We start from the raw sequence: 12376 nt of genomic DNA on the forward strand, positions 1-12376 counted from the left end.
GCCAGTGTTGTTCCAGAGCAAGTTCCGATTTACAACAAATATCCCCCTTTCCCTCCCTCCACACACACAGAGGACAGAGCTTGAGAAACTGTAAATACTCCTTGCCGTTAAGTCTTTGATTTAAGGCTCCTAAAGCACTGTGGAATGAAATGAAGATCAATATATGCTTCGTTACTGGAGGAGAACAGGTAAGAGAAAAAACACAGACTGAACTTCACACAGTGAATTAGCTAATAACTAATAATGAACTAATAACACATCCTTTCCAAACTTAAGTGCCAAGAAAGACACTTAAGGAAAGGGGGATAAAAAAAAAAAAAAAAAGAAACTTTTTTTAAAAACTATCCTTATCTTTACAAGTTTATAGTTTCTAATCTTTTGTGATAAATGTTACAAAAGCAATTTAACATTAGAGGTTCAGTGTCCATGTATTTGGAATCGCAGCATCCAAGCAGCATGTCAAACCTGCAATAGGTCTAACGTTCATAATAAAACCAATTAATTTATTAATAAACTACAGGCAAAAGAACAGAAAAATATATGTAGTGACAATCAGTAGTTCTGTTTCCAATCTCTAATATCTAACTAATTCTGGAGAAGATACAAGATATAAAAGATCTATGTACGTTAAAAGTGTCAAAAAACCTTCCATGCATTTCAACAGACCAGCAGTTAGAAGCAGCAGTTATTCCCCTTCCTTAAATCAAATGAGGGGTCGACATACTCCATATTAAGTTAATAATTAATTCCAAGGCAAGTTTAATTTCAATTACTTTGCCAGTAAGTATTAATCACAAAGCCCCAGTGCCAAGAAAAGAGACTGAAAGTGTTCGAATACTATTGTTAATTGCTTTCTTTTGAAAGTCCAAAAATGATGAGCTAACACGTAGGGAAGTTACTGAATATACATGGATTTATCCTAAAAGCCCTATATATCAGTTATAGCACAACTGACTATTCATCTACAGATCTAGGTAAAAATAAAAAAATAAAGCAAGACTTCAGCTGCTTCAAAGAATTGCTGTATTTTCAATTTTCTAAAATTTTTAGCATTTTTAGAAAGGAAATTTTAATACGACAAATTTTTCCTATTAAACTGAATAATTAAACTAACAGGCTTAAACGATGAAACTTGGAGAGAATCTTTACAACAGAAAAATAGAGGTTAGAAAAGCTCCTTCAGAGAATCATGCAATCAGAAGCTGATTCCAAATGTAGAAGTTATTAAATGTAAAACTAATTAACATGTTAACAATTCAAGAAAATACTATAAACCTATCTGCATTGAAAAGTGACCATTTGTTAACACATGGGCAATTTTGGAAACCATTATTGTCCATTAGTTCACTGAAGGAGTTTAATAAAATAAAATAAACCAAAACTAGGATGTTAAACAATGAACAAGCATTACTGCACGTGATGCTAACGCCTGTTCTTGTGAACAGGTATTGACAATATCTGATCTAAGATTCACCTTCTTTCTCCAACTACAAATGCATTTCATTGAGCAACATGAACCCTTGTTACAGAAAAAGCTTTACAGACATATAATTGATCTACCAGCAACCTAGACTCCTTAATATTATTTTGGTCCAAGGTGTTATCAATATCTAATCAACAGTTCGAAAGACGATGCAATTTCCAATAGTGAGGGATTCTTGCTAAATGACAGCACTTCACCTACTTTAAGGCTATATAAGCAACTTCCTCTGAGGCACCGCTAACAATGTGTAATTAGAGATGAAAACACTGCTGGTATGACGACAAGGCTGATCTCAGTAGCGTAGCCATATTGTGATGGCCGACTGCATTTTAGCAATTACATCAGTGAGGACAGGATTTTGGATTCTGCTTTTCAAATTCCACAATTAAGATGTCATGCAACCAGCCTGCTATTTTTAAGCACTTCTCATCTAGTATTGTGCTCCCTTCCTCTCTCCCTTTCTTAAGGGTTGATGGATCAAACAGGACTTCTTCCATTCAGACAAGTAGAAGTTAAACATACACATTACTAAAACAAGTCATCAAGTTAAACAGCTCATCCAGCATCTGATATCAAGTAGACTAAAGAGCTAGAAACTAAAGATAGTAATCATCACACAACATCTTTCACTCTCAATTTTGCTGATGGCTTACAAAAAATATTTTTTTTGGAAAATCAGTTTGTATCTTCATCCAGAATTTTTCATTACTTACACCTTCTCTCTTTAATTTGCACCAAATAATCATTGTAAATCTAAAGACTAGCCACAATATATTTATTAAATGAGGTAATGACAATGAAAATAATTTCTAAAATATGTTTCTCTGAAACACTCATAATACAAATGCTACAACTTGAGAGACTGAAATGTATCTTCCTCACACTGACCTACTTTGTTCAAGTTCAGAGTGTGCATATGGTGGCCACAGGACATGAACGGGACAGCTACAGTTCTTTGTCAAATAGCATAGGGCAGTGATCTCTGCTGCAGGTAACTGGAAGGCCCTAGAGAGCATGTTATATGTAAAAACCCATCAGCAATTCCCAAATATAATGTCTCCATACAAGTGCTACTGTTACCACAACACTACTATTCAAATGCTAGCGATAGAGAAATTGAACAGTCTTGGGTCTCCAAATTCAAGAAAATGTTCAGTCTCTCCACCTGAAATTTTTGTCAGAATACAGGTAAAGAATTGTTTACAGTAAATGGAACAATGTATTACAGCATGCTGATTTCTCTGAGCTCCGAATTTCAAAAAAAAAATGATTAAAAAAAATATAAGTTTAAACCCTACATTCCTCAAACGTATAAAATTCCCACCAATTCAAAAATGATTCATCCCTATCATCTAAAATTACAGTGTTACTTCAAAACCTTAAATTAGAAGATAATGATTAGGCATTTTTGCATGAATCTAAAAATGCCACCTCACTTCTACTGTACATTAATGTCATCGCTGCAATCTGAAGTCACTGACTGTGGTCATCCACACACAAAGGCTTCATTCTGCATTAGCTGCATGTGGCCTTCTTAGCGTCCAGAGGTAGGTCTTTCTCATAACCTATCAGCAAATGCACAGACGTAGCCTCCCTTACAAATCCAGTTCATGCTGCAGTTAGTTATTGTCAGATTTTCAATTTCTTCTTTCAGAAATAAGGAAGGGACTCTTTGCTAGCGAGTCCTGCCTACACCAAATTGACAGGAAACATATCCTTCCAAAGTGCCATTTGAGCAAAAGAAGTTGAAAGGGATTCATTGGGGGGAGGGGGGGCGGGAGGGAGGGAACAGATCCATCTAATTTGCCCTTAAACTGAATATGATTTTTTTCAACCAAATAAGGGTTTCACCACAGTCAAGATTAAATAATGCCCTAAAAAATCCACAAGATATTTGTCCATCAGGATTACATATTTGAAAAGATACACAGGAACACACTGAAATTTTAAACTTTAAAGAAAATCAGCACTATTTTGCTGAGAAATTACATCCTATCCATCATTTCTGCCTACTGTCTCTAAAGTGGCTAGCTTTTTTTTTTTTATGCACAAGTTTCTAATCTAAAATATTTTAAAATCCAATAAAAATTAGCATAGCATGTTAAGGAAAACAGTCATGTCAAAACCAAGCATTCCCAATGAACCTGTTCTTCAAGGATCACTTTAGAAAGTTATTTCTTTGCATCACTGCAATTTCAACATCTTAAAGGAAGTATTGGGCTATGATGCTTCCATTATTTCAAGACTTTAATATTACAGCTGAGACCAACATGCAGCAATGACATTAACATATTTGTGCAAGTTTGAGGTTGGAGTAGTTAAAATTCATGCAACAAAAACCAGTTAAAACTGACACCAGTATTATAACCCTTTAACAGATTGGGCCTACTATGAGAAGCTCACTGAACAGGCTTTGGATCCTCCTTAAAATAAAGTAGTATACAAAACACAATATAACTGTGCTACCATACAGTAGTTGAACATTTTACCAATTAGTGTTAAATTTTGTAGCACTAACTAAATCACAGTATCTTTAACTAGTCAGTTTACAAAAGAAAGCTAAGACGATGCTGACATTCTGGAAGATAGATAGAAAAATGGTAGGTGACCTAGATGCCATGACTTTCATGCTCTTAACTCCTCCAAGCACCAACAGTAGCACACAAAGCCTACTTCATTCTTGTTAGTTCCACTTGTAGGAGCAGCAGCTATGAAACTGAATTTCATTCTGATTGATGAGGAAGTTACAGTTAGATTAAAAGGTGTGGGACACATCTGTCTATAATTAGCATTGCATCCATCCATAATTAGATTTTTCTACAACAGTTTTATATGAAGATCTGAATAAATTCATGGTTTAAGCAACTGTTTGCTCTTTCTCAAATTCTGGCTTCACTGGAGAACTAAACAGATATTTTAAATCAACCAGCCAGGCATGATTTTGGTTCTTCTTAAATGAAACACCCTCATACACCATATGCTTGAATTTATTCATTTCTTAGCATTATCACAGAGCAATATTAGAGCAAACAACATCAATCACTTTTTCATAAGAAAAATAGTTAAATTATGGAACTACTTGCAGCAGGATGTCATGAAGGTCATGACTACAGATCAACTTAAATTAGTCATTATGGAAATTCATAAAAAAAAAAAAGCAAGAGCTGCTGAGCCATAAAACAGAGGACAGCCTTATGTCAGATTGCCAGAAGAAAAGGAGGTACACCAGATAAGCATAACTGCATGCTTTCTCTGGCCTTATCCATATTCCCTCAGCATCACTTATCACCCAAATCAGAGACAAGGCTGGATGCACCTTTGGTCTGATCCAGAACAGCTGTTCTCTATTAACCAGCAAATTTCCTTTTCTGTTTTGTCTATTCTGTTAAGTACGCCAAAAGAAAGCATTGTTTTCACATACCCAGAAAAGAGCTCACTACATTTAAAATACTAAATCCAGTTCATCTGCTTTTACTTTGAGCGCCAATAACCCCTATTCCTAAAGGTAAGCTTTGGATCAGAGTTAAACTTTGTATTTGCTGCAAAAATGAGATATCTTGTGAGTATGGTCACAGGGGAAAATTGCTCAGTGTGTAGAAAACTAAAACTTAAAATTTTCTATCTTTTGGCTTTAGTGGAGGTGCTTTTTTAGTTGCATTATGACTAAAGGTAATCACAGCAACCTTATAGTTTATCATTCTTTATTTGTGTATTCTTATTCAAGTAAGGAACATGATAAAGAGCAATTTTCTCCCCATTCTATTCTTCCCACATAGAAGCTTCTCCATGTTTCATAATTCTCAGTATCTTCCAAAATTGAAATCCAGACAACAAATTTCATGGTCCCTCTATTATCTATTATCTTCTGTAGCATTTCCTGGGAAAGCCTGTAAACAAATCAGGCTTTTAAATAAATTCCTCTCTAGGCTTTTTCTTTCTGTCAGTTAAAAAAATTCTTGTTTCTGTTTAAGCAACACACCTATCTCGCAGCAATTAATGATGGCTTTAACTGCAAACTATTTCACGCTCTCTTACCAAAAGACTTAACACAGTATTAAATATAAGTTCATGCCTAGTAAATCAAAAAAAAAAAAACCTTAACCCAAAGCCAAAACTGAATATAAACACCACAGCAGGCAAATTAATTACTTGATTCAAATCGAGTAGAATTTTCTGCAATAGATGGCCTATAAGCATTTGTAATAAATAAAAGTAAGCTCTTACACCTTTCTTAAATAAAAAAATGTTCTAGATCTCGTACAAGGCAGTGAGGATTAGCCTTCCTAAAATATGTCATTAGATTATTAATTTAAAACCATTTATCAATTTAGAGGGAAGACTGATATTTTGCATCATCAGCAGAACTGCAGAGAAATCCTGAACCTCACACAGCACCATCCACATGCAGCAATGCCAAGGCACCTTTATTTTATCTTCATTACTCACTATTCACTCAAAAACCTGAGTTAATACGAACATACAGTAAGCTACTGGGTAGCTAGCATGTTGTCTTCCATAAGCTGACAATTTCATAGCTTATTTTATCATCTGATCCAAAGATTCAGTAACTGAAAGCCCCACAAAGTTATTGCATCACACTAGACAGGGAAAAATAATCCTCAGAGAGAAAGGTACATATTTCTATTGTTTACTCAAGTTTCATTTTGGAATATCAGTATGCTATTTCAACACTAGTTAAAGCAAAATTAGGTTTATAAAGGTATTATTCATTCAGTAAGAATGATGACCTACACAGATGTATGAGATTAGAAAGCATTTTTTAAAAGGACAGTCACAGAGTTCACACAGAATGAACAGCTGTAATCATCAAAAGAAGGAGGAAAGGACTAGCCAAAGAGTAGGCTCCTTAACGATATATGTATTTAGTCAGTATTTGTTGAGAAGCAAAAAGCAAAGTTTGGTGATATATAGTCCCAAAGTAATCACATGTATGGTAAATGATTCACCTTTTGATTCAGAGTTTAATTTTAGTAAACAAAATTGAGAAAAGAGCCAGATTGGCATGGCAGAGAGCTGGTGATATATATGCAACTGGAAAATCCAGACTCAGAAACAAATTCTGGATTGGGCCAGCACAGAATGCTTGAGGCACAATGTCTCATCATGTATATGATGCATGCAGTGTCAAAGAAAGGCAGGATAAATGGTAACATCCTGCAAAGCCCCTGCTGGCATGTTCTCAAACAGTATTGCCACCAGCTTTAGCTGACTGCAGTACCTTATAGTTGCCAGAAATAAGATGAGATGAAACTAATCATACTGTGTTTTCAATCAACTTCCTGCTGGCTGCCACCATTTCAAGAATGGAATTCATTTGTTTTATGTCCATTAACATATTTCCTTCTTCTCTAGTTCTAAGGTATTGAATGCAATGACATGGTGTAAGCCTATATCATAAGAAAAATAAGCAGCATTCACTACAGCACATATAGAATCATAAAAGTATTACCCTCTCTGACCTCTCTCTTCCCGGTATATATGATTCTAGTAGCCAAGTGTTACTTTAGCTTATAACTCTCATCTATGCATATAACTGTTTAATAGTAAAAGCCCCAGCCCTTTGATGAGCTATACACAAATGAAACCTTTGTGGAGTCCTTTAAAAGCCAGTGGGTACCTGCCAACATCAAATTCATTAAAGGATTATGTCTCATCTCCAGTAAGCAATATGGCTTAACTGGAATATACACATATAGTAATATTTTCAGGTATTTGTTATTTTAGAGCTCAACATTTTATATATGCCATAAAGTAAAACAGGTTTCCAAAAATTGCAGATTGAAGAAAAAAGAAAAAAAAAAAGCAAAACATGACATTATCTGCTAATCAGGAAAAGTAGGAAAATTATTCTGGAATAAGAGAATGAGAAGTTAAGTACAACTCACATTCTAGATGAAGTAACTCAAAATCAGTACTTGCATGCTGTACCCTTTCCAGCCTTTTTACACTGAAACTGTTTCAATTAAAAAGTGAGATACTTGTAACGGACTGGTTTAAGATACAGAAATAGGATGAAAGTGGTGCAAAAATGTATTTCCAAACAACAAGCTGTGTGACTTTTTCATAATTAAAAAAAAAAAAAAAAAAAAAAAAAAAGTAAGAGGTTTCCCAGTTTAAATTATTTGGGTATGTGAAATGATTTTATAAAATACAAAAGTCATCTCAATGCTCCACTGAAGCTTCATTTGACAAAAAATGACAGACTGGATTCTCTTAAAAGAAGCTTTTGCTTGATGGCCTTAGAAGTTTTCAGGATGGTTTTTGTGATCTTCAATAAAAAGTAAGAAAATGTTAGCTGTTGACCTTAAACAGATGTTTCAGAAGTTCTGAAGAGTCTTGCTAAAAAAGTCCCTTCTTTCAGTTGTTCGTTTTCCAGTCTCTTAGATCTTGAATCATCAAGAGTTCAGTAGTTTTCCAGTCACTAGAGATTCTTGTAGCCTACAGGCTCTGAATTTCCAATAAAAAAAACCAAGCAGTTTAAAAGAGCCCCTCAAACTTTAATGTAATAGTACATAAAGTCCTCTCTGCTAATCTCTTTGCAGATCAGCTTTAGCAACATGCATTTCTGGAGCTACTTCTACCATTGTTCACCTATAGGCAAATTTCAGCCCTGAGAACCATAGCTCACTTCACTTTTAATGCTTCTTTCAGTATTTTCCTTAATATTTCCTGTGCTTGTTGATTACTGCAAAAAACATTCTCCTTACTATAAATGGTACTGCTAAACAGCACACAAACCATGCCAGCAGTGGGGGGGGGGAGCTTTTATATTCTGCAAAGATGTACTTGGACCCTACTGTTTGACCCATTGACATTGAATTATTCTGTTACCCACACAGTTCTGACTAAAGAGCAACCTTGAAAGGATTTTCAGTCATTGGACTGAAGGGGACACCAAGCAACACAGTTCCTCTATGTGACTTTATTTACACATTTTGTACTAATCACTATGCTAAACTACAGGCTTCATAATTTTTCACAGCCCTAAATGCCTTGCAGATAAAGGGCAAGTATGGCCCTGTTACTCCAAAATGTGACTTGACAGACACACAAAAATGACATGAAAGTGACATAGAAGTCAGCGATAAGACTTAGTCTTAAGACATGTTGCTGACATAAGCTTAACTGACATTACCTAGAATAGCTGAATTTCAGCTCCAGATGCATATACGTTTTTTTTGCTAGCATAACTTACTCTTCAGAAAGCTGTTACAGAACTGTAACACCAGAACTTCTGCTACTGCAGCTTCACTAGAAGGATATATCTACACATTTTTACTGGCAGATCTTTTCAAGTACTAGCAAGGCCTAAATAAACAAGGATAAAAAAGACACTTCGGTTTTTTCAGGACCAAGAAATATAAATAAATCATCATTATGTCTTTATTTTCACTGGAAAAAAATATATAGTTTGCCATTGTGTTTTGAAAGGTACCAGATGGACAGTTATAGAAAAATAGATCAACTTATCCAAAAAAAAAAAAAAAACCTCTTTTTGCAAGGCTGTTTGTTGATATTTTAGAAGAAATACAATACTATTGCAGGGATGACACCCCAGGAAAAAAAAGGAGCAAGAAAATAATATTTTGACAGATGTGGAATACAAACATGGCAAAAAAAAAAAAAAAAAAAAAAAAAAAGTCAACTTTAAAGGAAATAGGTGCACTTGACAGTCCACTGTAACCATTAAGCAGATCCTCAAACATGAAACATCAGTTTTTCTTCTCATTAACACAACACATTGAACTGGCTAAAAAGTTCAGCCTGAAGTTCATTTCCAATTTTCTGACTCTCCTTTCACATCAGTATCATGTTACAGAAGTCAGCATACTACATTAGAGAGAGTAGCAACTCATTTTCCTTTACGTTACAGAAAATCCTAGGCCCAGATATAAGAGCCTAGCAAAGCAAAAATAAAACAAATGAAACAAAAGAATTGCTGTATATTTAACAGTATGTCTTGTAAGATCACTCCCAACAGAGCCATGGCATTTGTTGCAGCTCAGGCTTCTGTCAAAACTCACAAATGGGATTTCATTTAAAACCCTGCCACTTCAATAAGACAACCAAAGGTAGACTACTGTACAGTGACATCACTACATCTCTCTTATTACATCTCTTCCCTTTCACTGCCCACTCCCTTAGAGTACCTTAAATAGTATGACATAAATCCCAAGAAAGGGATATAGTTGTATGACATAATCCCATCACAGGCAAGTATAAACCTCAGATGGGCCCTCACAAGTCTATTTAGGCACATACTCTTTGAACATTACATAAATATCAGGGACTAATGTTTCTGTGATATGCATTAAAGGCATTTTATGAACATATTTCTCCGTGAGAATATCAGATGTATCATGGCAGATGGCAGGAAAAAAAAAAAAAAAAAAGAGCATCTTCAGCAGACATGACCCTGGAGATGAAAGTAGTTTAACAAGGGCAGGCTTAATTTTTTTTGCCTTTGGCAAACAGGAATAACCCTACTTCCTTCTCTCTAAAACAAGATCAGCCAACAGCTAACAAGGACTATACCTGTTACAAACCTCCCTGACTTTTTTGTTTTCTTTTGTCATTGGCCTTTCTCCACTTTACAAAAACCCTTCTTTCTTCGTCAGTTATCCTGACTGGCAGGAGCAAGTCCGTGAGCCCCCCCCCCCCCCCCCCCCGCTCCTAGGCGCAGCGCTGGGATGTGTCAGGCCCTGCACTGCACTAAGCCCAGGCAGGCTGCGAGGGGCCCGCACTGCTCCCGCCGTACCTGCGAGGAGCCGGCGGCAGGCTCAGGAGCGCGGCCGCCCGCCACCGCTGCCCCCCACCCAGAAGCAGAGCCGCTGGGGGGCTCCGGGCAACCCGCGGGGTGTGTGTGGGGGGGGAAGCGGCCAAGGCCGCCCCTCCGCAGAGGACGGGAAGGCCGCCACCGCGGTGCCGGCGCGGCGGGGGAGGCCGCGGGCCACCGCCCACGGCCGGGCTGGGCCGGGCCCCGGGGCGGGGGGGCGGACGCGGGACGGGACACACGCACCGCCTGGGGGCCACGCTGCCGCCCCCCCGCGCCGTCCCCTGGGGCCGCTCAGCCAGGAGCCACCGCTGCCCCGGCGCGGCCCCCCCCCCCATGCGGCGACCCCGCCAGGGGCCGAGGCGACCCCGCCACGGGCCGGCCCCCCCCCGCTGCCCCCTTCCCCCCACAGCGGGCACCCCGCCGCCCCCAGCGGGCACCGCCAACGGCCGCCCCCGCCGCGGAGCGACCAGCTGGCTCGGCCCCCGTGACAGGCCCGAGCCCACGCAACGACCCGGCCCAGCGCCCCGGCCCCCCCGCCGCGCCGGGCCGCTCCGGCTCCAGCCCAGCCCCCTCCTCGCCCCCGGGCCTCGCTTACCCCCAGAAGCCGCAGGGGCAGCGCGGCGGCAGGCTGGGCGCCTTGCTGCGCTCGCTGCCGGCGTCTCCCATGGCGGGGCCGGTGCGCGGGGCGGCGGCGGGGCGGGGGCGCGGGGCGGGGGGGGGCGCGGGGCTCCGAGCCGGGATTCCAGGCCGGTCAGCTGGAGCCGGGCGCGACCACTGGGGCGGCGGCGGAGGGGAGGGCGCGACAGGGGGGCAGCCGCGCCCTACGAGGCCAGGCCCACGGCGAGGAGGCGAGAGGCCGCGGAGCTCCCCGCCACGGCCTCTCCCACCCACCGGCTCCTGTGACGACCCCGCTGCCGCGGCGGGGCGCGTGCGCCCTCCCCCGCCTCCCTGCCCCTGACTCAACAATGCGCCCCCCCTCCGGCGCCTGGCCTCCCCCTATCCTGAGCGGGATGGTTTCGCCAAACCACAGGATCAGCTGGGAGTGGCATATACCATAGTGCACCCGCGGGGGGGAGCGGAGAGAGAACGGAGGCAGGATCTAAGAGGGAAGCACGTTTAGGAGGCACTGATAGACTCGAGAAAGGAATAGAGCATCTTTAGGAGGAGATTTAGGGAGAGTGTGGTCTAGAGAGCAAGCTAAAGCCGCTGTCCTCTTTGGCCTCTACCCACACGTTACGCACATAATGGTACCGCCAGGGAAGACAGGGAGAGGGCTGCCCGGTGGTGGCTGCGCATGCGTGCAGGGTCTTCAACGCGGAAGTCGGTTAGTGGTGGACTGGGTCCCCGGGGGTTTTCTCTAATGCTTCCTGGACCCGACGGGTCGGGTCGGGTCAAGTCTGCTGCCCCCGTCCCTGGGGCGGGGCTGCTGGATCCCCGCTCCGGCTCTCTGTCGGCAGCTACTTCACCGAGACGGGGCTGGTGTTTCCCGAGAGCTGCCGGCCCGGTGCGCACTCAGCGCGCTTTCCCTTGCAGAAGCCACCCGCCGGAGGGGCCCGGTGCGCTGGGCCGGGCCTGGCCCGGCCTGCCGCCCCCCCCGTCCCAGCTCCTCTTGCTCCCGTGTCTGTCCTGCCCGCTGCGGGCTGGCAGGGAGGGCTGGAAGTGGGGGTGGATTCTGAAGAAGACACTCTTTTCTAGGTGCTTTGTAAGCGTTTGTCCTCTTTTGGTGTTTACCTGTGTGAAATAAAATCGATTAGGACTCTAAAAGTTCAAATTTTCTTTGCCTGCGGTAAGCAACAGTCATTGCATGAAAGAACTAGGCTGAGGGCTGACTGAAGCTGGTAGAAGAGAGACTGTAGTGGTCCTTGTGATTTGGCCCCAGAGAGAGGGACATGCAAGAGGTAAGCTGTGGTGAGCAGAGAATTGTACAGTAGGCACTCAGAGGCACTACTGGCCGTAGCACTCATGTCGCTTGACTGTTGGGGGAGGAGGAGAGAGGAGTTTCCAGCATCTGGACTTGAGAACAGAATAAGGACGACTGTATTTCTGGCATGGATTTAGCAAGTGGCCTTGAGCAAGTTACAGTCTTACACTTGCTG

At 41.4% G+C, this 12376-nt stretch overlaps 1 protein-coding gene across 2 annotated transcripts in view; it reads right to left on the reverse strand.

Moving 5' to 3' along the window:
• The window catches only part of ZFAND3 (zinc finger AN1-type containing 3), a 150858-nt gene extending 139870 nt beyond the window's left edge, over window positions 1-10988 (reverse strand). Inside the window, exon 1 of one of the 2 annotated variants that reach the window (XM_062571973.1) lies at window positions 10876-10988. In XM_062571973.1, the coding sequence (XP_062427957.1) occupies window positions 10876-10946 (71 nt within the window). In that variant the 5' untranslated portion in view covers window positions 10947-10988. The remainder of the gene's footprint in view (window positions 1-10875) is intronic. The other variant, XM_062571974.1, reaches the window with a different exon arrangement.
• Between the last annotated feature and the right edge of the window lie 1388 nt (window positions 10989-12376).

This window comes from Rhea pennata, chromosome 3 (assembly GCF_028389875.1).
Source record: "Rhea pennata isolate bPtePen1 chromosome 3, bPtePen1.pri, whole genome shotgun sequence".
Lineage (NCBI taxonomy): Eukaryota > Metazoa > Chordata > Aves > Rheiformes > Rheidae > Rhea > Rhea pennata.